The 26,763-nt window shown below is 47.8% G+C and overlaps 1 protein-coding gene and 1 pseudogene across 1 annotated transcript in view; both read right to left on the reverse strand.

Annotated features, from left to right (window-relative positions):
- The window catches only part of ZNF627 (zinc finger protein 627), a 30,441-nt gene extending 12,556 nt beyond the window's left edge, over window positions 1–17,885 (reverse strand). The window contains exon 1 of the mRNA XM_007995340.3: window positions 17,738–17,885. Within this exon, the coding sequence (XP_007993531.2) occupies window positions 17,738–17,740 (3 nt within the window). The 5' untranslated portion in view covers window positions 17,741–17,885. The remainder of the gene's footprint in view (window positions 1–17,737) is intronic.
- A 3,951-nt stretch (window positions 17,886–21,836) lies between these two features.
- On the reverse strand, window positions 21,837–24,842 carry LOC140711976 (glyceraldehyde-3-phosphate dehydrogenase-like; annotated as a pseudogene).
- Window positions 24,843–26,763: the final 1,921 nt, after the last annotated feature.

Here is a 26,763-nt window from a genome sequence, read left to right on the forward strand (position 1 = left end):
GAGCTGGGATCACATCATCACTACACTCCAGCCTAGGCGATAGAGAAAGACCTTGTCTCTAAATAAATAAAAAATAAATAATTCTGTGTGTCAGAAGACACTATCAACACTGGGAAAAGGCAACCAGGGAATTGTAAAAAGTATCAGCAAATCATATATCTGGCAAGGTGTTAGTATTAAGAACATATAAAGAACTCCTATGACTCACAACAAAAATTAACTACTCCAAAGAACAAGTGTTGGCAAGAAGGTCAAGAATTTGGGGTCAGGCACAGTAGCTCACACCTGTAATCCCAGCACTTTGGGAGGCCAAGGCAGACAGATCACTTGAGGTCAGGAGTTGGAAGACCAGCCTGGCCAACATGGTAAAACCATGTTTTTTCTACTAAAAATACAAAAACTAGTGAGGTGTGGTGGCACACGCTTGAAGTCCCAGCTACTCTGGAGGCTGAGGCAGGAGAATCACTTGAACCTGGGAGGTGGAGGTTGCAGTGAGCTGAGATCACGCCACTGTACTCCAGCCTGGGCAACAGAGCAAGACTCAGTCTCAAAAAAGAAAGAAAACATTTCAACAAAGAGTTCAGTGATCTAATTGGCTATTACTAGCGAGTCATGAATCAAGAAGCATCCCATCTATGAAACAGAAAGGCACTCCATAAGTTTGTTCATCTAAAAGGAAGAAACTTAGGTAAAATCAATATAAATGGATAGTCTACTGGGGCCAGAGCTGAGGACTGCAACCCAGGAATACAGATTCAAGTTGCCCTGAATATATACTCTAATTAGCAGCAGTTACACAAGGTTTTGTTGTTGTTGTTTTAGACAGAGTCTCACTTTGTACCCATGGTGCTGGCATGGGTACAAAGATGAGAACAACAGACACTGGGGCCTACTTGAAGTGGGAGGGTTGGAAGAGGGTGAGGGTGGAAAAGAAACCTATCAGGTACTATGCTCACTTGGTCATCCAGGCTAATATTCACTCGGTCACCCAGGCTGGAGTGCAGTGGTGTAATCACGACTTACTGCAACCTCGACCTCCCTAGGCTCAGATGATCCTCCAACCTCAGCCTCCATAGTAGCTGGGACTGCAGGTGCACACTACCACATCTGACTACTGTTTTATTTTACTTTTTGCGAGTCTTGCTTTGTTGCCAGGCTGGAGTGCCATGGCGCAATCTTAGCTCACTGCAACCTCCACCTCCTGGGTTCAAGCGATTCTCCTGCCTCAGCCTCCCGAGTAGCTGGGACTACAGGCACACACCACCATGTGCAACTAATTTTTGTACTTTTAGTAGAGATGGGTTTCACCATGTTGGCCAGGATGTTCTCTATCTCCTGACCTCGTGATCTGCCCGTCTTGGCCTCCCAAAGTGCTGGGATTACAGGCATGAGCCACCGCACCCGGTCTGTTTTATTGTTTTGTAGAGACAGGATCTCACTATGTTGCCTGAGCTGATCTCAAACTCCTGGGCTCAAGCAATCCTCCCGCCTCAGCCTCCCATAGTGCTGGGATTATAGGCATGAGCCACTATGCCCGGCCACACGGCCACGTGTGGATTTTTAAAGGCAAAAAGGGGACAAAGGGAGTGGGCTGATACAAAGTTGTCAGGAATTCCCCCTGGTTTACAGAAATTATATTCATTAATGACTGGCTATATACACTGTTATGCTATAAGGTGTAGGATAGGATGTCTGTGTGGCATTAGGTTAATTTATAGCTAGTTTTAGCAATAGCAAGCAGTTCCAATGAATGAATACATAGCTCTGAGGCGGCAGAAAGCGATTGCTGTCTCATTTCAATGCCTCTGGGCCTAATTTGAAAGAGCTCACGTTATTCAAATGAAAATTCTTTGCTTTCTTCAAATTGAGTAGAGGAGGTGGGCTTTACAGGCAGAAAAGGGGTGAAGAAAGCAGAAATAAAAACAAAAAGGGCTGGAAGCAGAGGCTCATGCCTGTAACCCCAGCACTTTGGGAGGCCAAGGTGGGCAGATCACGAGGTCAGGAGATTGAGACCAGCCTGGCTAACACGGTGAAACCCCATCTCTACTAAAAATACAAAAAATTAGCCAGGCGTGGTGGCACATGCCTGTAGTCCCAGCTACTCCGGAGGCTGAGGCAGGAGAATCGCTTGAACCTGGGACGCAGAGTTTCAGTGAGCCGAGATGGCGCCACTGCACTCCAGCCTGGGCAACACAGTGGACTCCATCTCAAAACAAAAACAACAACAACAACAACAGAGTCATATCATTTCAAAATTATTTTCCTTATAGGACTAAAGCAGAGGTGACCTCTTTATCATGTTGACTCAGGTTAGCTGGGACCCTTCTGATTGGCTGCTATGAATCCCTGGTGTTTTGGAAAACTGGCCTATTTTAAAGTTTCGTAGGATTATGTGACACCCTCCACGAGACGCCATTCTCGTCTAGGCTGTTTGGGCCTAGTGCAGACGCTTAGTTCAAGACAATGGCCTCCCATAAATTGTATTTAACAATACATACAATGAGATTTTTTTTTGAGACAGGGTCTTGCTCTGTTGCCCATGCTGGAGTGCAGTGGTGTGATCTCAGCTCACTGCAGCCTGGGCCTCCCAGGGCTTACACAATCCTCGCACCTCAGCCTCCCAAGTAGCTGGGACCAGGGGCATGCACCACCACAACTCGCTAAATTTTTTATCTTTTCTAGAGATGGAGTCTATGCGGCTCAGGCTGGTCTCAAACCCCTGAGCTCAAGGGTTCAATGATCCTCCTGGCTCAGCCTCCCAAAGTGCTGAGATTACAAGCAGGAGATACCATGCCCGACTTGAGATATTGTTTAGTATTTTTATCTAGGACAGGCAGTGGCTGATGCCTGTAACCCCAACACTTTGAGAGGCCAACGCAGGAGAACTGTGTGAGCCCAAAAGTTCAAGACCAGCCTAGGCGATATAGTGAGAGTCTGTGTCTACAAAAAAAATTTTTAAATTTTATTTGGTGGTTGGGGGTGCATGCCTGTAGTCCGAGCTACTCAGGAGGCTAAGGTGGGAGGATCCCTTAATCCCTAAAGGTTGAGGCTGCAGTGAGCTATGATCATGCCACTGCACTCCAGCCTGGGTGACAGAGTGAGACTCTATCTCAAAAAAAAAAAAAAAAGACATCTGTCACATGCTATAAAATGGATAAAATGGATGAACTTTCAGCACATTATGCTAAGTGAAATAAGCCAGTCAAAAATTATGTATTATATGGTTCTTCAGTAACTCCTGTGAAGTTGTCAAACACATAAAAGCAGGAAGTGGATGGTAGTTGCCACCAGTGCAAGGAGGGGGAAAGGAAGTTGCTGTTCAATGGCTATAAATTTTAACTTTTTTTTTTTTTTTTTTTTTTTTTTGAGGCGGAGTTTCGCTCTGTCGCCCAGGCTGGAGTGCAGTGGCCGGATCTCAGCTCACTGCAAGCTCCGCCTCCCGGGTTCACGCCATTCTCCTGCCTCAGCCTCCCGAGTAGCTGGGACTACAGGCGCCCGCCACCTCGCCCGGCTAGATTTTTGTATTTTTTAGTAGAGACGGGGTTTCACCGGGTTAGCCAGGATGGTCTCGATCTCCTGACCTCGTGATCCGCCCGTCTCAGCCTCCCAAAGTGCTGGGATTACAGGCTTGAGCCACCGCGCCCGGCCAAAAATTTTAACTTTTGCAAGATGAAAATTTTCTGCAGAATAGTTACATGAGATAAGTATAATTAACACTACTGAACTGTACACCTAATTATGGATTAATTTTCTGTTATGCATTTTTTTACAATTAAAAGTTATTTTCAAAAACCCAAACAAATAGATTTTTAAATAGGCAAAGAATTTGAATAGCCATTTCTCTATGAAATACACAAGTTGCCAACTGGCACATGAAAGCCAAGCAGGGTTAAGAACTGGCAGCAACTGGCCAGGCGCGGTGGCTCACACCTGTAATCCCAGCACTTTGGGAGGCCGAGACAGGCGGATCACGAGGTCAGAAGTTCCCGGCCAGCCTGGCTAACATGGCGAAATCCTGTCTCTACTAAAAAATACACAAAATTGGCCGGGCGCGGTGGCTCAAGCCTGTAATCCCAGCACTTTGGGAGGCTGAGACGGGCGGATCACGAGGTCATGAGATCGAGATCATCCTGGCTAACACGGTGACACCCCGTCTCCACTAAAAAATACAAAAAACTAGCCGGGCAAGGTGGCGGGCGCCTGTAGTCCCAGCTACTCCGGAGACTGAGGCACGAGAATGGCGTAAACCCGGGAGGCAGAGCTTGCAGTGAGCTGAGATCCGGCCACTGCAGTCCAGCCTGAGCGACAGAGTCAGACTTCGTCTCAAAAAAAAAAAAAATACACAAAATTAGCTGGGGTGGTGGTGGACACCTGTAGTCCCAGCTACTCAGGAGGCTGAGGCATGAGAATGGCGTGAACCCCGGAAGCGGAACTTGCAGTGGGCTGAGATCGCGCCACTGCACTCCAGCCTGGGCAACAGAGCAACACTCCGTCTCAAAAAAAAAAAAAAAAAAAAAAAAAAAAATTTGGCAGCAAGTGCTTGAAATGTCATAAAGTAAACAAAAACCCTGAAGCTACCTGGGCCAACAGATTATGGCTGAGACATATGATAGACCATCTAAAGCCTCGGAAGAAAAGCTGAGGAGAAAAATTTCTTTCAGAAATTAGGATACTCAAAAAACCCAGGTATGCTGGGGAATTGAGAATGCCCCCTTCATGCCCAGGAAAGAATGCATCTCCAGAAAAGACCTTTTCTGGGTTCAAAAGAATTCAAAGGAATTGAATTCAAAAATAATACAAAAGAATTCAAAAGAATTGCTTGAACCCGCGAGGCAGAGGCTGAGATGGCGCCACTGCACTCCAGCCTGGGCAACGAAACAACACTCTGTCTCAAAAAAAAAAAAAAAAAAAAAAAAAAAATTCAAATCCCATTTTTCAACAAAAACAAAATCACAAAGAAGACAGAAAAATATGGCTCATCAATGGGGAAAAATTGAGATAAACCATCTCTGAGAATCCCCAGTTATTGAGTTCACTAGAAAAGACTTTAAGCAACTGCCTTAACTATGCTCAAAGTAGTAAAGACAACCATGGAGAAAGAAATAAAGAAAACTAAGAAAAGGATGCATACAATAATATCAACAAAAAATTACAGGCGCGGTGGCTCACGCCTGCAGTCCCAGCACTTTGGGAGGCCAAGGTGGGTGGATCACAAGGTCAGGAGTTCAAGGCCAGCCTGGCCAACATGGTGAAACCCCATCTCTACTAAAAATACAAAAAAATTAGCCAGGCATGGTGGCAGGCGCCTGTAATCACAGCTACTCGGGAGGCTGAGGCATGAGGACTGCTTGAACCCAGGAGGTAGAGGTTGCAGTGAGCTGAGATCACACCATTGCACTCCAGCTCTGGGAGACAAGACAAGACTCAGTCTCGGGGGGAGAAAAAAAAATACATACATATATATATAAATTATTTTTTAAAAGACTACACTCAAAGTATGGATCTGGAAGATGCAAAGCACAACTAAAATGAAAATTTCTCTATAGGTGTTCAATGGCAAATTTGAGCAAGCAAAATAAGAATCAGCTAACTTGAAGATAAAATTAACCACCTTGAAGAAAGAAAAAATAAATTTGAGAGAATGGGAAAAATTGTTGGAGTTTGGTTGCATAAGATGAGAATAGTTAACACTACTAAGCTGTGCACAAAAATGCTTAAGATGGTAGATTTTTAATTATTTTTATAACCACAATTAATAATAATAAATCATTGGATGTGGTGGCTCATGCCTATAATCCCAGCATTTTGGGAGGCTGAGGTGGGCAGATAGCTTGAGCTCAAGAGTTCAAGACCAGCCTGGACAACATGGCGAAACCCTGTCTCTACAAAAAATACAAATATGAGCTGAGCATGGTGGCATGCCCTCTAGACCCAGCTACTCAGAAGGCTGAGGCAGGAGGATGGCTTGAACTCAGGAGGCGGAGACTTCAGTGAGCCGAGATGGCACCACTGCACTCTAGCCTGGGCAGCGAAGCAAGACCTTGTCTCAAAAAAAAAAAAAGAAGAAAAAAAGTAAGTTATTGTAACAAACCAGCAAAAAACACATTGATTAGAAAATGGGCAAAATTGGCTGGGCATGCGGGAACACACTTGTAATCCCAGCTACTCAGGAGCCTGAGGCAGAAGGATCTCAAGCCCAGGAGTTCAAATCCAGCCTGGGCATCGCAGCTCTTACAAAAAAAAAAAGTGAAAATAAAAATAAATAAATAATAAATGGGCAAAGAACTTGAATGGACATTTCTCCAGGATATATACAAATGGCCAATAAGCACACACAAAGATGCTTAACACCACAGATCATTAGGGACACATATTTTACACAATGTAATTTCAAATGGTTACTCACCACTTGAATAGCTTTTGTCTCATGTAAAATATACACTGACAAAAAGATAAATCTTTAAAATGGCTATTTATTATTCTATGGAAAATTATAAACAACTAAAATATTACAACTGCTTCAAATCTAGCATAGGGGAGACAAAATTGAAGATCGTGTCAACTGGAGAGGGGAAGTTGACATTTGGGATTGTGGCAAGGGAAACCAGAAACTTAGGAGCCTATTTTGAGCCTGATATGGTTTGGCTGTGTCCCCACCCAAATCTCATCTTAAATTGTAGTTCCCATAATCCCCACATGTTGTGGAAGGGACCCCATAAGAGGTAATTTAATCATGGGGGCAGTTACCTCCATGCTGTTCTCATGATAGAGTTCTCACAAGATCTGATGGTTTCATAAGTGGCTTTTCCCCCTCTTCGCTCTACGCTTCTTCTTGCTACCACCATGTGAAGGACACGTTTGCTTTCCCTTCCATCATGATTAAGTTTTCTGAGGCCTTCCCAGCCACGCTAAACTGTACATCAATTAAACCTTTTTCCTTTATAAATTATCCAGTCTTAGGTATGTATTTATTCGCAGCATTGAGAATGGACTAATACAGTAAATTGGTACTGGGTAGTGGGGTACTCTCCCATAAAGATACCTGAAAATGTGGAAGCAACTTTGGAACTGGGGAACAGGCAAGGGTTGGAACAGTTTAGAGGGCTCAAAAGAAGACAGGAAAATGTGGGAAAGTTTGGAATGTCCTAGAGACTTGGAGGGCTCAAGAGACAGGAAGATGTGGGAAAGTCTCAACTTCCTAAAGACTTCTTGAATAGCTTTGACCAAAATGCTGACAGTGATATGGACAATAAAGTCCAGGCTGAGGTGGTCTCAGATGGAGATGAGAAACTTGTCGGTAACTGGAAGCAAAGGTGACTCTTGTTATGTTTTAGCAGAGACTGGCGGCATTTTGCCCCTGCCCTAGAGATCTGTGGAACTCTGAACTTGTGAGAGATGACTTACAGTACCTGGTGGAAGAAACTGTTAAACAGCAAAGCATTCAAGAGGTGACAGAACACTGAAGTTTGGAAAAATTGCAGCCTGGCAACGCAATAGAAAAGAAAAACCCAGCCAGGCATGATGGCTCATGCCTGTAATCCAGCACTTTGGGAGGCCTAGGTGGGCGGATAACCTGAGATCCGGAGTTTGAGACCAGCCTGACCAACATGGAGAAACCCTTTCTCTACTAAATATACAGAATCAGCTGGCTGTGGTGGCACACGCCTGTAATCCCAGCTACTCAGGAGGCTGAGGTAAGAGAATCGCTTGATCCTGGGAGGTGGAGGCTGTAGCGAGCCAAGATCGTGCCATTGCACTCCAGCCTGGGCAACAAGAGCAAAACTCTGTCTCAAAAAAAAAAAAAAAAAAAAAAAAAAAAAAAAAAAAAACCACACAAAGAAAAGAAAAGAAAAGAAAAACCCATTTTCTGGGGAGAAATTCAAGCCAGCTACAGAAATTTGCATAAGTAATGAGGAGCCAAATGTTAATTGCCAAGACAATGGAGAAAATGTCTCCAGGACACATCAGAGACCTTCATGGCAGCCCCTCCCTTCACAGGCCCAGAATCCTAAGAGGAAAAATTGGTTGGTTTCCTGGGCCTGGTCCAGGGCCCCTTGCCGTATGCACCGTAGGGACTTGGTGCCCTGTGCCCAGCCACTCCAGTCACTGCTAAAAGGAGGCAAAGTACAATTCAGGTCATGGCTTCAGAGGGTGCAAGCCCCAAGCCTCGGCAGCTTCCATGTGGTGTTGGTCCTGTGGGTGCACAGAAGGCAAGAACTGAGGTTTGGGAACCTCTGCCTAGATTTCAGAGGATGTGTAGAAATGCCTGGATGTTCAGGCAGAGCTGTGCTGCAGGGGCAGAGCCCTCATGGAGAACCTCTGCTAGGGCAATGCAGAAGAGAAATGTGGGAGTTGGAGCCCCCACACAGAGTCCCCACTGTGGCACTGCCTAGTAGAGATGTGAGGAGAGGGCCACCATCCGTCCTCCAGACCCCAGAATGGTCAATCCATTGAGAGCTTGCACCGTGCACCTGGAAAAGTCACAGACACTCAATGCCAGCCGTGAAAGCAGCCAGGAGTGGGGGCTGTACCTTGCAAAGTCACGGGGGCAGAGGTGCCCAAGGTTGAGGGAGCCCACCTCTTGCATCAGCGTGACCTGGATTTGAGACATGGAGTCAAAGGATATTATTTCAAAGCTTTAAGATTTAGTTACTGCCCTACTGGATTTTGGACTTGCATAGGGCCTCGACCCCTTTATTTTGGCCAATTTCTCCCATTTGGAATGGGTGTATTTACCCAATGCCTGTACCCTGACTGTATCTAGGAAGTAACTAACTTGTTTTTGATTTTACAGGCTCATAGGCAGAAGGGACTTGCCTTGTCTCAGATGAGTTTGGACTTGTACTTTTGAGCTAATGTTGGAATGATTTAAGACTTTGGGGGACCGTTGGGAGGGCATGATTGTTTTATAATGTGAGGACATGAGATTTGGGAGGGGCTGGGGGTGGAATGATATGAGTTGGCTGTGTCCCCACCCAAATATCCTCTTATAGTTCCCATAATCCCTGCGTGTCATGGGAGGGAGCAAGTGGGAGATAATTTAATCATTGGGGTGGTTACCTCCATGTTGTTCTCATAATAGTGAGTTCTGATGAGATCTGGTTTTATAATGAGCTTCCCCAACCTTTACTCTGCACTTCTCCTTGCTGCTGCCATGTGAAGAAGGACATGTTTGCTTCCCCTTCCACCATAATTGTAAGTTTCCTGAGGCCTCCCCAGCCATACTGACCTGTCAGTCAATGAAACCTCTTTCCTTTATAAATTACCCACTCTTGGGTATGTCTTTATTAGTAGCATGAAAGCAGACTAATACAGAGCCCTGGGAAAAACTAGGCTGAAGAGGCCAGATGCAGTGGCTCACGAGGTCAGGAGTTCAAGACCACCCTGGCCAAGATGGTGAAACCTTGTCTCTACTAAAAATACAAAAAAATCAGCCAGGCGTGGTGGTGGGTGCCTGTTATCCCAGCTATTTGGGAGGCTGAGGCAGAGAACTGCTTGAACCTGGGAGGTGGAGGTTGCAGAGAGCCGTGATCGCACCACTGCACTCCAGCCTGGGTGACAGAGCAAGACTCCATCTCAAAAAAAAAAGAAAAGAAAAACTAGGCTGAAGAGGTCTCAAGTACTCCTTCCTTCACCACACTTGAGTCAAGCTCCTCAGAGCCCTCTTTTTGACTAGGTCTTGGCATTGGCCTGCAGAAGTCGGTTTCAGCAAGAATCCATCTAAAGTAGTTTATAGAGACTCCTCCTACCTTAATATCCAATCAAGTTCTTTGTCCACCACCTATGAAACCCAACCAAGTTCCATTCTCTCCCTCACCTTGTCCATTGGCTATAAATCCAATAATATTCTTGCTGCATTCAAGGTTGAGTTCAATCTCCCTCCCCTATTACAGCTGTCATGACTCACTGCAATTGTGCTGAATAAACTCTTCCTTGACATTCCTAACAAGTTTCCAGTGCAATCTCTCTTTAACAGGGAACAAGGCTGTAAACTTGAGACCCTGCTTCATATATCTAGAATGCATAGGGGATGACAGGCTCCCTCCCACTGGGGATGAAGGAGCTGGGAACCACACATGCCATTCTGCTGGGCCCACCCAAGTCTGACTCCATGGAGGGGGAGGTTGTCCTGAGAGTACCTCCCACCCACAAACCCAAAACACCCGGCTCAGATTTCTCTCTGGATGGCCACTCCCTGTTATCACCCCATGATCTGGGTGAGATCCAGGATTGCAGGTGCACAACTGTCCAGAGAGGTCCAGGAGGTAGACTGCCTCCTACAGTGATGGGACAGGATACCTGGGAGTCCTGGCTGCCAATTCAGCCCCCACTCTGATGGAGTGTGATGGAGGGGACTGAGACTTAGGCTGCTTCTGAATACGATTCCCCACCAGATACAGGATTTGCAAGTTGTTCTTCCACTTCGTGAATTATCTTTTCAAGTTCTTGGTGTCCTTTGAAGAACAAAAATTACCAATTTTGATGAAGTCTGAACTTTAGTTAGTAACATATTGGCTCACCAATTCTGATCATCATCATATATGATATATTGATTCATCAATTGTATGATATATATGATAAATATGACACCATATTTATGTACTTTGGGAGGCCAAAGTGGGAGAATCACTTAAGCCCAGGAATTAGACATCAGCCTGGACAACATAGTAAGACCCCATCTACAAAAAAAAAAAAAAATTAGCCAGGTGTGGTGGTGCACACCTGTAGTCCCAGCTACTTGGGAGACTGAGGCGGCAGGATCACTTGAGCCCTGGAGGTCTAGCCTGCAGTGAGCAGTGATTGCACCACTGCACTCAAGCCTGGGCGACAGAGCAAGACTTTGTCTCTTAAAAAAAAAAAGAAAAGTAGGGGAAAACAATGACCTGTGGAGGAGAATATGGAAACGCTACATATTATCTATTCAATTTTTCTGTCAAACTGCAACTGGTCTAAATAATAAAGTTTATTAAGTCAAATAGTGAATAAACTACCATTTCATGGAAGATTCATGGCTATGTGAAATAGACAGATGACATACAATATAACATATAGGATGATATCACTTGCACAAAAAACAGACAAAAATAAGGCCAGGCATAGTGGCTCACACCTATAATCCCAACACTGGGAGGCATAGCCAGGTGAATTGCTTGAGCCCAGGAGTTCAAGACCAGCTTGGACAGCATGGCAAAACCCCGTCTCTACAAAAAAAAAAAAAAAAAAAAAAATTAGCTGGTGTGGTACTGTGCACCTGTAGTCCTAGCTTGTTGGGAGGCTGAGGTGGGAGAATCGCTTCAGCCCGGAGGCAGAGGTTGCAGTGAGCCACCACTGCACTCCAGCCTGGGCTACAGAGTGAGAATCAAAAAAAAAAAAAAAAAAAAAGGCTAAGACTAGCCAAGATGTTGTACAAAACACAGTTAGGGTTGTGAACAGACTGAATGTTTGTATTCTACCACCATCCCCTGCCCAAAATTAAATTTCATTGGCTGAAATCCTAACCCCCAAACTAAATGCAGAAACCAGTATGCATGCAATAAACAGGCAAAGAAACCACAAAAAACCCTTTTTGGCATAATATTAATGGTAATAACTTACTAAAAACTCAAAAGAGGAAAAGCCAAGCAAAATTCAGCGTAATGATAAATAGATGGTAAAACTATTAAGAACCACCTTTTAAAACTGAGGACCTGGTCACCTGGGAGTACAGAAGGGAGATGAGATCAGGACATACCAGAAATGCCCAACACCCGTTTATGAACCTGGGTGGTGAGTCCATCGGTGTTTCACACACCCTACTCTCCTCTTCCCAGTGTGGAAATGCTCCCTCCTCCAGGGTCTCAGTTCTCACAGCCAACACTTACCCAGTCAGGTGAAGGTTCTGATCTGTAGTGTCTTTTTTCATATACCATTTTTGACACCAAATGTATGGTGTTTGCTGAACACCAACTAAATCTCCAATTCTCCAACACCAACTAAGCATTCAACAAATCAATTCTGACACTACCCAGAGTTAACAGGGACCCCACAGGTTCAGGGCTCAGACGATAACACTGCCCCACTGCAGATGCCAGTCACAAGCCCCAGGGATCACCCATACTTCTCAGCAACTGCACAGAAATCAGATATGGCCAAACAGAAGGGAAGGATGTAAGGGAAAATGGCGGCGGAAGATTGGGTAGGTAGGTAATCCTGGAAATAGCTATGGTTAAAGAAATTCCCCCATTTTTTGTAGTCTGCGGGAGTAGCTTACACGAAGAAACACTCTTCTCATTACGCCTTCGATGACACTTCTTTTTTACCTATGGCAAAGCCACACACAGACTAAAAATTCCCTTTCTTTTCCTCATAATTGATTAGCTGAACAGCTTTGTCTTCAGTGATCAGTCAGAACAAAGTACCTGTTAACCAAACTTTGGTTAAGTTTCTCTCCTTCCTCCAGCCCCTGAACTTTGACTCGCCCTCAGCCTGAGCCTATACACAAGCCCTCTGATGACCCTCCTAAGAACAGACTGCCTTCAAGATCTAGGTGGGATTGTGCACCCTGCATCCTGCCTTCCACCTCCCACCTTCTTTCTCATCATTTGCTCCTTCCTATGAAAGAAAATTCTTTTCTGTCTAAACTTTGAGATGCTTGCAGATTTATTTATTCATTTTGAGACAGAGTCTCGCTCTGTCGCCCAGGCTAGAGTGGAGTGGCGTGATCTTGGTTCACTGCAAGCTCCGCCTCCCGGGTTCAAGCCATTCTCCTGCCTCAGCCTCCTGAGTAGCTGAGATTACAGGCACGCGCCAACACACCTGGCTAATTTTTGTATTTTTTTATTTTTTTATTTTTTTTTTGAGACGGAGTCTCGCTCTGTCGCCCAGGCTGGAGTGCAGTGGCCGGATCTCAGCTCACTGCAAGCTCCGCCTCCCGGGTTTACGCCATTCTCCTGCCTCAGCCTCCCGAGTAGCTGGGACTACAGGCGCCCGCCACCTCGCCCGGCTAGTTTTTTGTATTTTTTAGTAGAGACGGGGTTTCACCGTGTTAGCCAGGATGGTCTCGATCTCCTGACCTCGTGATCCGCCCGTCTCGGCCTCCCAAAGTGCTGGGATTACAGGCTTGAGCCACCGCGCCCGGCCAATTTTTGTATTTTTAATAGAGACAGGGTTTCATCATGTTGGTCAGGCTGGTCTCAAACTCCTGACCTTGTGATCCGCCAGCCTTGGCCTCCCAAAGTGCTGAGATTACAGGCGTGAGCCACTGAGCCCAGGCTGAGATGCTTGCAGATTTTTTTTTTTTTTTTTTTTTTGGAGACGGAGTCTCGCTCTGCAGTGGCGCGATCTTGGCTGACTGCAAGTTTCGCCTCCTGGGTTCACGCCATTCTTCTGCCTCAGCCTCAGTCCCAGAGTAGCTGGGACTACTGGTGCCGGCCACTACACCCGGCTAACTTTTTTGTATTTTTAGTAGAGACGGGGTTTCATTGTGTTAGCCAGGATGGTCTCAATCTACTGACCTCGTGATCCGCCCGCCTCGGCCTCTCAAAGTGTTGGGATTACAGGGGTGAGCCACCGTGCCTGGCCGCTTGCAGATTTTATACTTGGTGCCTTCTTCCCTTTCAATTCTCCTTTAGAAGAAAGTCTTCTAAAGTCCTGTCTGGTTTGGCGGTGCGCCCCCCAATCCCGCCCCCTGTAATCCTGGCACTTTGGGAGGCTAAGGTGGGAAGACTGCTTGAGGCCAGGGGTTAGAAACCAGCCTGGGCAACACAATATCCTGTCTCTATTAAAAAAAAAACTTTTTAAAAAATATAAGCCAGGTATCTCACAGCATGTTCCTGTAGTCCTAGCTACTTGGGAGGCTGAGAGGTGAGAGAATTCCTTGAGTCCAGGAGATCAAGGCTACAGTGAGCTATGATTGCACCACTGCACTCCAGCCTGAGATAGAGTGAGACCCTGTCACCAAAAAAAAAAAAAAGAAAGAAAAAAAAAAAAACACTCCTTACCTAAATCCAGATTTATTTCATTAGAAATGTCTAGAAACAGACCCAAGATAATAGCAAGTACATTCTCAGAGGGCATCACCTCAACCCCTTCTGCCTGTGGATCCCCAGCTTTCCGGGGCTCTGAGCTTCTTTCAGTATAAAGGGCTCCACCCAACGTCAGTTGTGAGCAGCTGGGACACTGCAGGGGAGGCTCCCCAGCAAGAACAACTGGGCCGATAATGTCCTCTCTTTGAAGGCTCAAGATTGGCCTTAGTTTGAAGTCACTAGTCTGCTGTCTCTGTTTCCCAGCCAAGGTTATGCACTTAATTTTCAATGAGAAAATACCCAGGGTTTGAAGAATCCAGCAAAATCACTCACATTCACTGTTTACAGCAGGGAAGGAAATTGTTTAAGGCACTTATATTTCATACCTTAACAGAAAAAGTAAAAGTATCCATCCTCTTCAGACAATAAATGTTATTTATTCTCTCTATGGTAATAAATCATGTACTAAATCATATTTGAACACTTTTAGGAGTTGCCAAGTCCTGTCCCATTAGGACTTCGCATTAAACTCCGATGTCTAGATAACAGGAAGAGAACAGTTATCCACTGTCACAAGTTTGCCACATTGCAAAGCACAGGAATTGATGTTTTGGTGAATCTCTGTAATTCACCAATTTATTTACTACATTTACTTATGGAAATGTACTCATTTTTCTGCAGTCATGATAGAAGAGAGTTTTTCTCTCTTTCTTTTCCTTAGTAGTATTCCCAGCACTAAGCCCTGGAATTCCATTTGAAATTACCACCTCTACCCCCCTCCCCGCCCCAAAAAGATAACATACTTGAGAAACTTACTAGACTTGCTTTGGGAAAGAAAAAAGTAATAATTTTTTCTTTTCTTTTCTTTTTTTTTGAGACGGAGTCTTGCTCTGTCGCCCAGGCTGGAGTGCAGTGGCGCGATCTCGGCTCACCGAAAACTCTGCCTCCCAGGTTCACGCCATTCTCCTGCCTCAGCCTCCGGAGTAGCTGGGACTACAGGCACCCGCCACCACGCCCAGCTAATTTTTTTGTATTTTTAGTAGAGACGGGATTTCACCGTGTTAGCCAGAATGGTCTTGATCTCCTGACCTCATGATCCATCCCCCTCGGTCTCCCAAAGTGCTGGGATTACATGCGTGAGCCACCATGCCCAGCCGTAAGTAGTCATTTTTAACAAAGATAAGACTAGATATTGGATGTTTTCTGAAATCCACTTCCTTCTTGCCTCTTTGGAAAACTGTCTTGTATTTCAAGCTCTACAGATGAAATACATTTATAGTTACCTTAAAAAAAAAAAAACTAAACTAAAACTGCAATAAGTGAACAAATCTTTTGCAGGAGACAAACCCAGGAAGGGGCTGTGCTAACCTGGAACAGAGGTATATCTGATTCAAGTTTCAGGTCATTCTTTTTTTTTTTTTTTTTTTTTGAGAAGGAGTCTCACTGTGTCACCCAGTCTGGGGTGCAGTGGCATGATCTCGGCTCACTGCAGCCTCTGCCTCCCCGGTTCAAGTGATTCTCATGCCTCAGTCTCCCCAGTAGCTGAGATTAGAGGCAGCCGCCACCACACCCAGCTAATTTTTGTATTTTTAGTAGACAGGGTTTCGCCATGTTGGCCAGGCTGGTCTCGAACTCATGACCTCAAGTGATCCACCCACCTCAGCCTCCCAAAGTGCTGGGATTACAGGTGTGAGCCACTGCGCCTGGCCTAGGTCAGGTCATTCTATCACCTGGGATATCGCCTACCCCCTAAAATGCTCACTGAAGGGCTCAGTGAGCACCTTTCCAAGAGACATCGCATTCTGTCCCCCGTCTGCCTAAAGCACATTTTGCTTTTCAGGTTCTTGCATCACCTCAATAGGATGGCTTTTCCTGTCCTTGGGATAAGTTTCCTCACTTCACTAGTCTAAAAGAATCCAGAGGGCAAGAATCGTTATCTGTTTTTCCCCTCAATACCATCGTCCATTTGGCTGGACACCAATGTGTCCCACAAGGAATGGAATCTGGAATTAGGGGAAGAAAAAGCTGAGTGTCCCAGGGGTGAGCTTTGAGAGGGATGGGAGATCAAGAGACTCCTCCAACCCCAGGACACCCAGCTCCTCCACTAAGAGGCCCCAACCCATACTTCAGGCTGTCCAGTGGGAGGAGACTCAGCAGGCTGATATTCACTAGACCCTTGAAGACATCTGGCTGCTGTGGGCATCTTGTGTCAGCCCAAACAGCCCTGAAGCCCAGGACCAGGAAAGGAGGATGCTCTGAAGACACATCACAGTTTAAAGTTTCCAAAGGGGAACCCCAACCCAAGACACTGTTTTTTTTTTTTTTTTTTTTATTTTATGGTCCAGGTCTCACTATGTTGCTCAGGCTGGTCTCAAACTCCTGGCCTCAGGTGATTCTCTCGCCTTGGCCTCCCAAAGTGTTGGGATTACAGACGTGAGCCATGGCACCAGGCCAACCAAAAGACATTCTGAGAACATCCCTGTGCCTAGGAGAGAGAAAAGGAGAAGAGGCACAAAGGTTTTCTTACAGCAGGGTCTCATACATGTATTCTCTGGTTTCCTCTCCTGTGAAATGTTCAGAAACAGAAAACGAATATTTTTAAAAGACCAATCGCTCCTTGAAAAAAGTAATACAATTTGTTTGAAATGTGCAATAAAGGACAAAGAATTGATCATGTCATGACTGGAGTTAGCTTTTGGGAATATGGTGAAAGAAGTGGTATCAAGAATTATTTACAAGCCCTAGAGGAGTCAGGCTAGGGGAACAAGGTCAAGGATTTGGGACCCTGTCCCCTGGGGAGTGTTAAAATAATTAATTAGGAGGCAATTAGAAGGCTGTGGCTATGGTGTCCTGGTTACCTACCCAAGGAAACAAAAATCTAACTCAAATGAAATTCTTTTATTTGATTTTATATTTTTAAAAATTTTAGTAGTTTTTTGGTCTCAGTATGAATATGTTCATTTAAAAAAATTTAATAGAGATGGGGTCTCGCTATATTGCAAGGGTGGTCTTCAACTCCTGGGCCCAAGCGATCCTCCTGTCTTGGCCTCCAAAAGCGCTGGGACTACAGGTGTGAGCCACCACGCTCCAGTCTCAAATGAAATTCTTACAAATTACCAGTTTATAGAGAAATAAAATTCGGGGTTATTAAACCACAACCACTAATCCACCTCTGACTACATAAGCAGAAAATGTCCACCTGGATAGAGCAAATAAGGCGACTACATAACTGTCACCAACCAAGTACTGAATTTGGTTCGCTTTCTCCTGCACCTTACAGCCTTTCCTTCCATCCCCTCCAAAGGATCCCCAAGCCACAAACCACGACCGAGAGCTTCTCCACCGATGAACCGCTGTTTGCTCAAATAAACTCTTAATTTTTAAAGGGAGAAAGAAGGAACCGGGGGGCGGCCACAGACCGCAGCTCCTGCCACACGAACCCCGAGGCGGGATTCCCCCCATGACCCTCCCGCGGCCCCCGCACCATCTGGGGAGACGCGGGGCTGCAGGGCCGCAGGCGTCGCGCAGGGACGGGACAGGACGCCCGGGGTCCCAGCTCTTGGCCCAGCCCCACCTTGCGGCCGAGGGGACCGGGGGCCCAGCTGCGCCACGGAACTCGGGTCCCAGACCCCGGAGTCGCCGCAGGGAGGCCTGGGTCCCTCCACAGCCGGTTCCGGCCGGTTCCAACCAGCCCCTCCCCCCCGGTCTGGGGACGCCTGGCCCCTCACACGCACCATTTCTCGGCTTCCAGGTGTCCCAGCGCCTTCCCTACGACTCCCGCGACCTGTACAGGTCACGGTGCGACAGAGGCTGCAGCGGAGACACCTTGGGCCTCTCGGAGAAAGAGAGACGCGAGCCCGGGCGGGGGCTGACGCCAGAAACAAAGGCTCCGTGGGGAGGCGCAGGCCCTGCCTCCTCTCCCAGGCGCATCTGAATGGACAGTTGGCAGGGCCCCGCCCCGGCGCCCCTGATTGGATAGGGCTCCATGACCCGCCCCCTAAGGCCTGAGTGACGTAGGAAGCCATGGAAACGTGCCTGTGCGGAGCAGGGTTGACTGGCTCTAGCCACTGCCCCTGTCATGCCGAGTTTCCTCCCTACACCCAGCCCGAAGGATATTTAAGAGTTTGTTTGTTTTGGTTTTTTTTTTTTTATTGAGACGGAGTTTTGCTCTTGTCGCCCAGGCTGTAGTGCATTGGTGCGATCTCAGCTCACTGCAATCTCCGCCTCCCGGGTTCAAGCAATTCTTGTGCCTCAGCCTCCAGAGTAGCTGGATTACAGGCACCCCGCCACTACGCCCGGCTAATTTTTATATTTTTGTATTTTTAGTAGAGATGGGGTTTCGCCATGTTACCCAGGCTGGTCTCCAACACCTGACCTCAAGTGATACGCCGCCTCGGCCTCCCAAAGTGCTGGGATTACAGGCGTCAGCCACCGCGCCTGGCCTTGTTTTGGTTTGTTTCCTGCCTTTCTTTCCCCGTTCCTCCCTCCCTCCCTCCCTCCCTCCTTCCCTCCCTCCCTCCTTCCTTCCCTCCGTCCCTTCTTTTTTTTTTTTTCTTTCAGGGTCTTGCTCTGTCACCCAGGCTGGACTGCAATGGCATGATTTCGGCTCACTCCAGCCCCAACCTCCCGGGCTCAAGCGATCCCCCTGCCCAGCCTTCCTAGCAGCTGGGACCAAAGGCACGCCCCACCACACTCTGCTATTTTTGTTTTTGTTGGTGGCGGTGGTGTGTGTGTGGGAGGCGCAGTGGGTGGGTAGATGGGGTCTCACTATGTTGACCACGCTGGTCTTGAGTTCCTGGGCTAAAGTGATCTTCCCGCCCCAGCCTCCCCAAGTGCTGGGATTACAGATGTGAGCCACCGCCAGGCCAATATTTGCATTTAATGCAGAGCTTGCTTCTAGCTTGCCAGAGTAGGCACCGTCGTCTTCCAGCACTTCCTGGGCTCTTCCTTCTAACTCCTTCTGGACACAAGGTCACCAGTGTGTGCAGGGAACTCCTCACTCACTGTGAAATGGAGCAATCGCCTTGCCTCAGAACAGGAGGGAGCGCAGGCTAGGCCAGGGAGGACAGGAAGAGGAGGGAGGGCCTGATGTTCCGGGAAACGGGGATTTGGGATGAGGCCTGCCAAGGCTTCCTCCCATACCCTCTGGTCCCTGAGAAAACATCTATACGTGGAAAAAAAAGTAGAAGTAACTGAGGTGAGAGGAAGGATACTCTCTGAGGAAGTGATGTGGGATGAGACCCAAAGTAATGTATTAGTATAAAAAGGCAGGTTAGGCTGGGTGCAGTGACTCACACCTATAATCCAGCACTTTGGGAGGCTGAGGCAGGTGGATCACCTGAGGTCGGGAGTTAGAGACCAGCCTGACCAACATGGAGAAACCCGTCTCTACTAAAAATATAAAATTAGCTGGGCATGGTGGCACATGCCTGTAATCCCACCTACTTGGGAGGCTGAGACAGAAGAATCACTTGAATCGGGGAGGCTGAGGTTGCAGTGAGCAGAGATCGCGCCATTGCACTCCAGCCTGGGCAACAAGAGTGAAACTCTGTCTTTAAAAAAAAAAAAAAAAAAAGGCAGCTTAGGCTAGGTGCAGTGGCTCAGATCTGTAATCCCAGCACTTTGGGAGGCTAAGGCAGGCGGATCACAAGGTCAGGAGTTCGAGACCAGCCTGGCCAACATAGTGAAACCCCATCTCTACTAAAAATACAAAAAATTATTGAACCTGGGATGCGGAGGTTGCAGTGAGCTGAGATCGTGCACCAGACTGGGTGGCAGAGCAAGACTTTGCCTGAAAAAAAAAAAAAAAAAAAAAAAAGGGCAGGTTAGAGGATTCAGGGAAGATGGCAGAATAAAAATCATAAAGAATCTGTGGCCGGGCATGATGGCTCATGCCTGTAATCTCAGCACTTTAGGAGGTCAAGGCAGGAGGATCACTTGAGCCCAGGAGTTTGAAACCAGCCTGGGCAACATAGTGAGACCAACCCCTAACTCCATTAAAAAATATGAAAATTAGGCTGGGCACGGTGGCTCACGCCTATAATCCCAGCACTTTGGGAGACCGAGGCGGGCGGATCACGAGGTCAGGAGATCGGGACCATCCTGGCTAACACGGTGAAAACCCTGTCTCTACTAAAAAAGACAAAAAAATTAGCTGGGTGTGGTGGCGGGCGCCTGTAGTCCCAGCTACTAGGGAGCCTGAGGCAGGAGAATGGCATAAACCCGGGAGGCGGAGCTTGCAGTGAGCAGAGATCGTGCCACTGCACTCCAGCCTGGGCAACAGAGTGAGACTTCATCTCAAAAAAAACAAAACCAAAAACAAGGCCGGGCGCGGTGGCTCACGCCTGTAATCCCAGCACTTTGGGAGGCCGAGATGGGCAGATCACGAGGTCAGGAGATCGAGACCATCCTGACTAACACGGTGAAACCCCGTCTCTACTAAAAAATACAAAAATTAGCCGGGCGCGGTGGCGGGCGCCTGTAGTCCCAGCCACACGGGAGGCTGAGGCAGGAGAATGGCGTGAACCCGGGAGGCGGAGCTTGCAGTGAGCTGAGATCCGGCCACTGCACTCCAGCCTGGGCGACAGAGCGAGACTCCGTCTCAAAAAAAAACAAAAACAAAACAAGAAAAAACAAAAACAAAAACAAAACAAAACAAAAAAATCATTGAGGAAAGAGGTGGGAGGCAGGTAATATAAAGACCAACTCCTTGGCATGATAGACCCCACCTCACCTCTCCCCATTTGGGATTTTTTTTTTTTTTTTTTGACAGAGTCTCGCTCTGTCGCCCAGGCTGGAGTGCAGTGGCATAATCTTGGCTCACTGCAACCTCCACCTCCTGGGTTCAAGCGATTCTCCTGCCTCAGCCTCCCGAGTAGCTAGGCTTACAGGCGCACACCACAATACCCGGTTAATTTTTTATATTTTTGGTGGAGACGAGGTTTCACCATGTTGGCCAGGCTGGTCTCGAACTCCTGGCCTCAAGTGATCCGCCCGCCTCGGCCTCCCAAAGTGCTGGGATTACAGGTGTGAGCCACTGCGCCCGGCCCCATTTGAGATTATTGACCCACCTGGAACCTAGCCAGACTCAATTGGTGGCGGCAAACTACAACAGTGAACAGCTACGTTTACATCATGCCACCGTCTAAACCACCAGCCTGAGCCTCCACAGCTCATCCTGCCCTCCCATTCTCCAGACTGGAAATCAGTCCCTTAGTTTGTGTGAGTGAGGAAATTGCAATTTCTTGGGAATCCCGCTGCTCCTCATGTTATCATGCTATCCTACAAACATTCCAATCCCAGCGTACCTCACTCATCCCATCCCACCCCTGGGAGTTTCTCTGGGGCAGTCTCTGGCTGGATCCGCTGTAGAATCTGTCCATGCCCTGCACAGGCCTAGTAGCAAGAGAGGCTGGAAGGAGCATTCATTTGTTCTACAGAAGGGAAACTGGGTCTGCCGACGGTGCTGCAGTTCAGGCTGTGGCCACGCAGGGGCAGCAGTGGACAGGTAAAAGCGTCTGAAAAAGGCGCTCAGGCTGCGGGAACAGCAGAGCATCCTAAGGACTTCCCTGCCCAAGGCACCCACCTAATTATTCTATCTCTCTCTCTATCTATCTATCTATCTATCTATCTATCTATCTATCTATCTATCTATCTATCTATCTATCTATCTATCTATCAATCAATCATCTATCTATCTAATCTGTCTATCTTCTATCCATCCATCTATCATCTGTCTGTAGTAGAGACAAGGTCTCACTATATTGCCCAGGTTGGTCTCAAACTCCTAGGCTCAAGCAATCTTCCCGCCTGAGCCTCCCGAAATGCTGGGATTACAGGCATGAGAAATTTTTTTTTTTTTTTTTTTTTTGGCTGAGTACAGAGGACTTTATTGCTTTACTGATATGCCCCTCCCTGTTCTTCAGGGGGTCTGGCACGGAAACTGTGTCTTGGGGAAATTCTCTGTATGGCAGGGGCTGAGTGCAGAAGGGACTCCTGAGCAGCTGAAGGCCTCTGTCTTCCTCTCATACTCTCACTGGGGCTTCTGGTCTGAAGGTGTTAGTCCCTGGAGACAGTGTGGACCACCACCTTGTTGCTGAAGCCAAATTCATTGTCATGCCAGGACATGAACTTGACAAAGTGTCATCAAGGGCAATGCCAGCCCCAGCACAGAAGGTGGAAGGGTGAGTGTCACTGTTAAAGTTGGAGGAGATGGCCGGGCGCGGTGGCTCACACCTGTAATCCCAGCACTTTGGGAGGCCAAGGCAGGTGGATCACTTGAGGTCAGGATTTCAAGACCAGCCTGGCCAACATGGTGAAACCCTGTCTCTACTAAAAATACAAAAAATTAGCTGGGCGTGGTGGTGTGCACCTGTAATCCCAGCTACTCAGGAGGCTGAGGCAGGAGAATCGATCGCTTGAACTGGGAGGCAGAGGTTGCAGTGAGCCAAGATCATGCCACTGCACTCCAGCTTGGGCAACAGAGCAAGACTCCGTATCAAAAAGTATATATAATTTAAAAATAAAGGCAGAGGAGACAACATTGTCCTTAGTGTAGCCTGGGATGCCCTTGAGGGGGCCCCCCAATGCCTGCTTCACCACCTTTTTTTTTTTTTTTTTTTTTTTTTGAGGTGGAGTCTTCACTCTGTCACCCAGGCTGAAGTGCAGTGGCTAGATCTCGGCTCACTGCAAGCTCCGCCTCCCGGGTTAGCGCCATTCTCCTGCCTCAGTCTCCCGAGTAGCTGGGACTACAGGCACCCGCCACTGCGCCCGGCTAATTTTTTGTATTTTTTTAGTAGAGACGGGGTTTCACCGTGTTAGCCAGGATGGTCTCGATCTCCTGACCTCGTGATCCGCCTGCCTCGGCCTCCCAAAGTGCAGGGATTACAGGCGTGAGCCACCGCGCCCGGCCTTTCACCACCTGCTTGAGGTCATCATATTTGGCAGTTTTCTCCAGACAGCAGATCGGGTCAACCACCAACACATTGGCGGCAGGGACTCTTTGGAAGGCTGTGCCAGTGAGCTTCCTGTTCAGTGCAGGAATTTGCCCACAGCCTTGGCCGCACCAGTAGATGCAGAGATGATGTTTCTCATGCCAATTTCCCAGAGGGGCTGTGGTCACGAGCCCCTCCATGATGCCAAAGTTGTCATGGATGACCAGGGTCAGTGGCTCAGCCTGTAATCTCAGCACTTTGGGAGGCCAAGGTGGGAGGATCGCTTGAGTCCAGGAGTTTAAGACCAGCCTGGGCAACAAAGTGAGACCCCTGTCTCTATTTATTTATGAAATAGGGTCTCACTCCAGGAGGCGGAGCTTGCAGTGAGCTGAGACCATACCACTGCACCCCAGCCTGGGCAACACAGCAAGACTCCGTCTTGAAAAAAAAAAAGAAAAAGAAATAGGGTCTCACTCCATCACCCAGGCTGGAGTGCAGTGGCATGATCCCGGCTTACTGCAGCCTCAACCTCCCAAGCTCAAGCTACCCTCCCACCTCATCCTCTCGAGTAGCTGGGGCACACCCTACCATGCCTGGATATTTTTTTTTTTTTTAACTTTTTGTAGAGACAGAGTCTTGCTATGTTGCCCAGGCTGGTTTTGAACTCCTAGGCTCAAGTGAACCTCCCACCTCAGCTTCCCAAAGTGTTGGGATTGCAGGCATGAGTCAATGCACTTGGCCTCCATCCCTATAAGAAAGGAAGGAAGGAAGGAAGGAAGGAAGGAAGGAAGGAGGGAGGGAGGGAGGGAGGGAGGGAGGGAGGGAGGGAGGAAGGAAGGAAGGAAGGAAGGAAGGAAGGAAGGAAGGAAGGAAGGAAGGAAGGAAGGAAAGAAGGAAGGAAGGAAAGAAGGAAAGAAAACCAAACCAAGAAAACGTTGTCATGGATGACCTTGGCCGGGTGGTAGGCAGTTGGTTGTGCAGCAGGCATTGCTCACAATCATGGGGTTTTTGTACCTCTCATGGTTCATGTCCATCACAAACATGGGGGCATGGGCAGAGGGGGCAGAGATGATGATCCTTTTGGCTGCCCCCTCTAAGCGAGCCCCAGCCTTCTCCATGGTGGTGAAGATGCTGGTGGTGGACTCCATGACAAAACCAGTGCCAGCATCATCACCCAATTTGATTTTGCTGGGATCTGGCGTCTGGAAGAGGAGGATGAGATTCCCATTTCCTATTGATGACAAGTTTCCCTTTTCTTTCTCAGTCTTTTTTTTTTTTTTTTTTTTTTAGAGAGAGAATCTCCCTATGTTGCCTAGGCTGGTCCTGAACTCCTGGTCTCAAGTGATCCTCCCACCTCAGCCTCCTAAGTAGCTGAGATTACAGGCATGAGCCACCACACCCAGCCCACTTCTCAGCCTTGATGGTGCCGTGGAACTTGCCATGGGTGGAATCATATTGGAACATGTAGACCATGTAGTTGAGGTCAATGAAGGGGTCACTGAGGTGACAACATCGATTCTGCCAGAGTTAAAAGCAGCTCTGGTACCTGGTGACCAGGCACCCAATATGGCCAAATCTGTTTACTCCTGCCTTCACCTTCACCACAGTGTCTCAGGGACATGCCTTTTTCACTGCATGAAAAGATGTGGCTGTCCGTCAAATGGGAGGAGCAGAGAGGCTCTGCCTTTTTAATCTTTAAAAAAAATTCAGATGGGGTCTCACTATGTCACCCAGCCTGTTTCAAACTCCTAGGCTCGAGTGATCCTCCTGCCACCCAGCCTGTTTCAAACTCCTAGGCTCGAGTGATCCTCCTGCCTTAGCTTCCCAAAGTGTTGTGATTGCAGGTGTCAGCCACCATGCCAAGCCTGTCTTTTAATTTTAGTTGATTACTATTATTTTTATTTTTATTTTTATTTTTTTTTGAGACGGAGTCTCGCTCTGTTGCCCAGGCTGGAGTGCAGTGGCCGGATCTCAGCTCACTGCAAGCTCCGCCTCCCGGGTTTACGCCATTCTCCTGCCTCAGCCTCCCGAGTAGCTGGGACTACAGGCGCCGCCACCATGCCCGGCTAGTTTTTTGTATTTTTTAGTAGAGACGGGGTTTCACCGGGTTAGCCAGGATGGTCTCGATCTCCTGACCTCGTGATCCGCCTGTCTCGGCCTCCCAAAGTGCTGGGATTACAGGCTTGAGCCACCGCGCCCGGCCGATTACTATTATTAATTTATTATTATTATTATTTGAGACGGAGTCTCGCTCTGTAGCCCAGGCTGGAGTGCAGTGGCACAATCTCGGCTCACTGCAACCTCACCTCCACCTCCTGGGTCCCGGTTCAAGCGATTCTCCTGCCTCAGCCTCCTGAGTAGCTGAGATTACAGGAACGAGCCACCATGCCCAGCTAAGTTTTGTACTTTTAGTAGAGATAGATTTCACCATGTTGACAAGGCTGGTCTTGAACTCCTGACCTCGTGATCCACGCACCTCAACCTCCCAAAGTGCTGGCATTACAGGTGTGAGCCATCGTACCTGGCCTATTATTATTATTATTATTATTATTTGAGACAGTCTTGCTCTTGTAGCCCAGGCCGGAGTGCAGTGGCATGATCTTGGCTCACTGCAACCTCCGCCTCCCGGGTTCAAGCGATTCTCCTGCCTCAGCCTCCCGAGTAGGTGGAATTACAGGCACCTGCTACCATGCCGGGCTAATTTTTTTGTATTTTTAGTAGAGACAGGGTTTCCCCTTGTTGGTCAGGCTGGTCTCAAACACCTGACCTCAGGGGATCCGCCCACCTCTGCCTCCCAAAGTGCGGGGATTACAGGCGTGAGCCATTGCGCCAGGCCCTGTCTTTTAATTTTTAAAGGGTGGGGGACAACGTGATTCATCTTTGCCCACCTAAACCACCTATTCAGCACCCCATGCCCACAGCCCACAGCTAGGGGACATTATGCAAAATCTAAGTCAGATCTGTCCCTCTGATTAGAACCCTCTGTGGCTCCCACCTGACCCAGATAAAAGGTCCCTTCCTTGCAGCCCCCAAGAGCTCACGCAACCTGCCCCACCCACTCCCTTCTCTCTTCCTTGCAGCCCCCAAGAGCTCACGCAACCTGCCCCACCCACTCCCTTCTCTCTTCCTTGCCCTCAACCTTGCAGACTCAACCTTCCGGACTCACTTCCCCCTTGCTGACTCTGCTCCAGCCACAAAGGCCAATTTTTGGTTCCTCAAATCAAACTAACTCATGACAGTGTTTGGAATTTTGAAGGCTTGGGGCCCCAAAAAAGATGGATTTTTTTTTTTTTTTGGAAATCAAGTCTCACTCTGTCGCCCAGGCTGGAGTGCGGTGGCATGATCTCGGCTCACTGCAACCTCTGCCTCCTGGGTTCAAGCGATTCTCCTGCCTCAGCCTCCCAAGTAGCTGGTATTACAGGTGCCCGCCGCCACGCCCAGCTAATTTTTTTGCATTTTAGTAGAGACAGGGTTTCACCTTGTTGCCCAGGCTGGTCTTGAACTCCTGGGCTCAGGCAATTCGCCCTCCTTGGCCTCCCAAAGTGCTGGGATTACAGGCGTGAGCCACTGCCCCTGGCCCAAAAATTCATCTTTGTGGGTTCCTTTGTAAATGTGTAGTCAATTTAGAAATTTAGAAACACAGTTTCCCTTAAGGCTTTTTAGTTACAATCACAACTAACGCGTTACTTATACACCTGGCACAGTGAAACATCAAAAAATTAATTCGAGGCCTGGCCTCAGGCCTGTGTTCCCAGTACTTTGGGATGCCAAGGCAGATGAATCACTTGAGGTCAGGAGTTCCAGACTATCCTGGCCAACATGATGAA

This window comes from Chlorocebus sabaeus, chromosome 6, assembly GCF_047675955.1.
Source record: "Chlorocebus sabaeus isolate Y175 chromosome 6, mChlSab1.0.hap1, whole genome shotgun sequence".
NCBI lineage: Eukaryota > Metazoa > Chordata > Mammalia > Primates > Cercopithecidae > Chlorocebus > Chlorocebus sabaeus.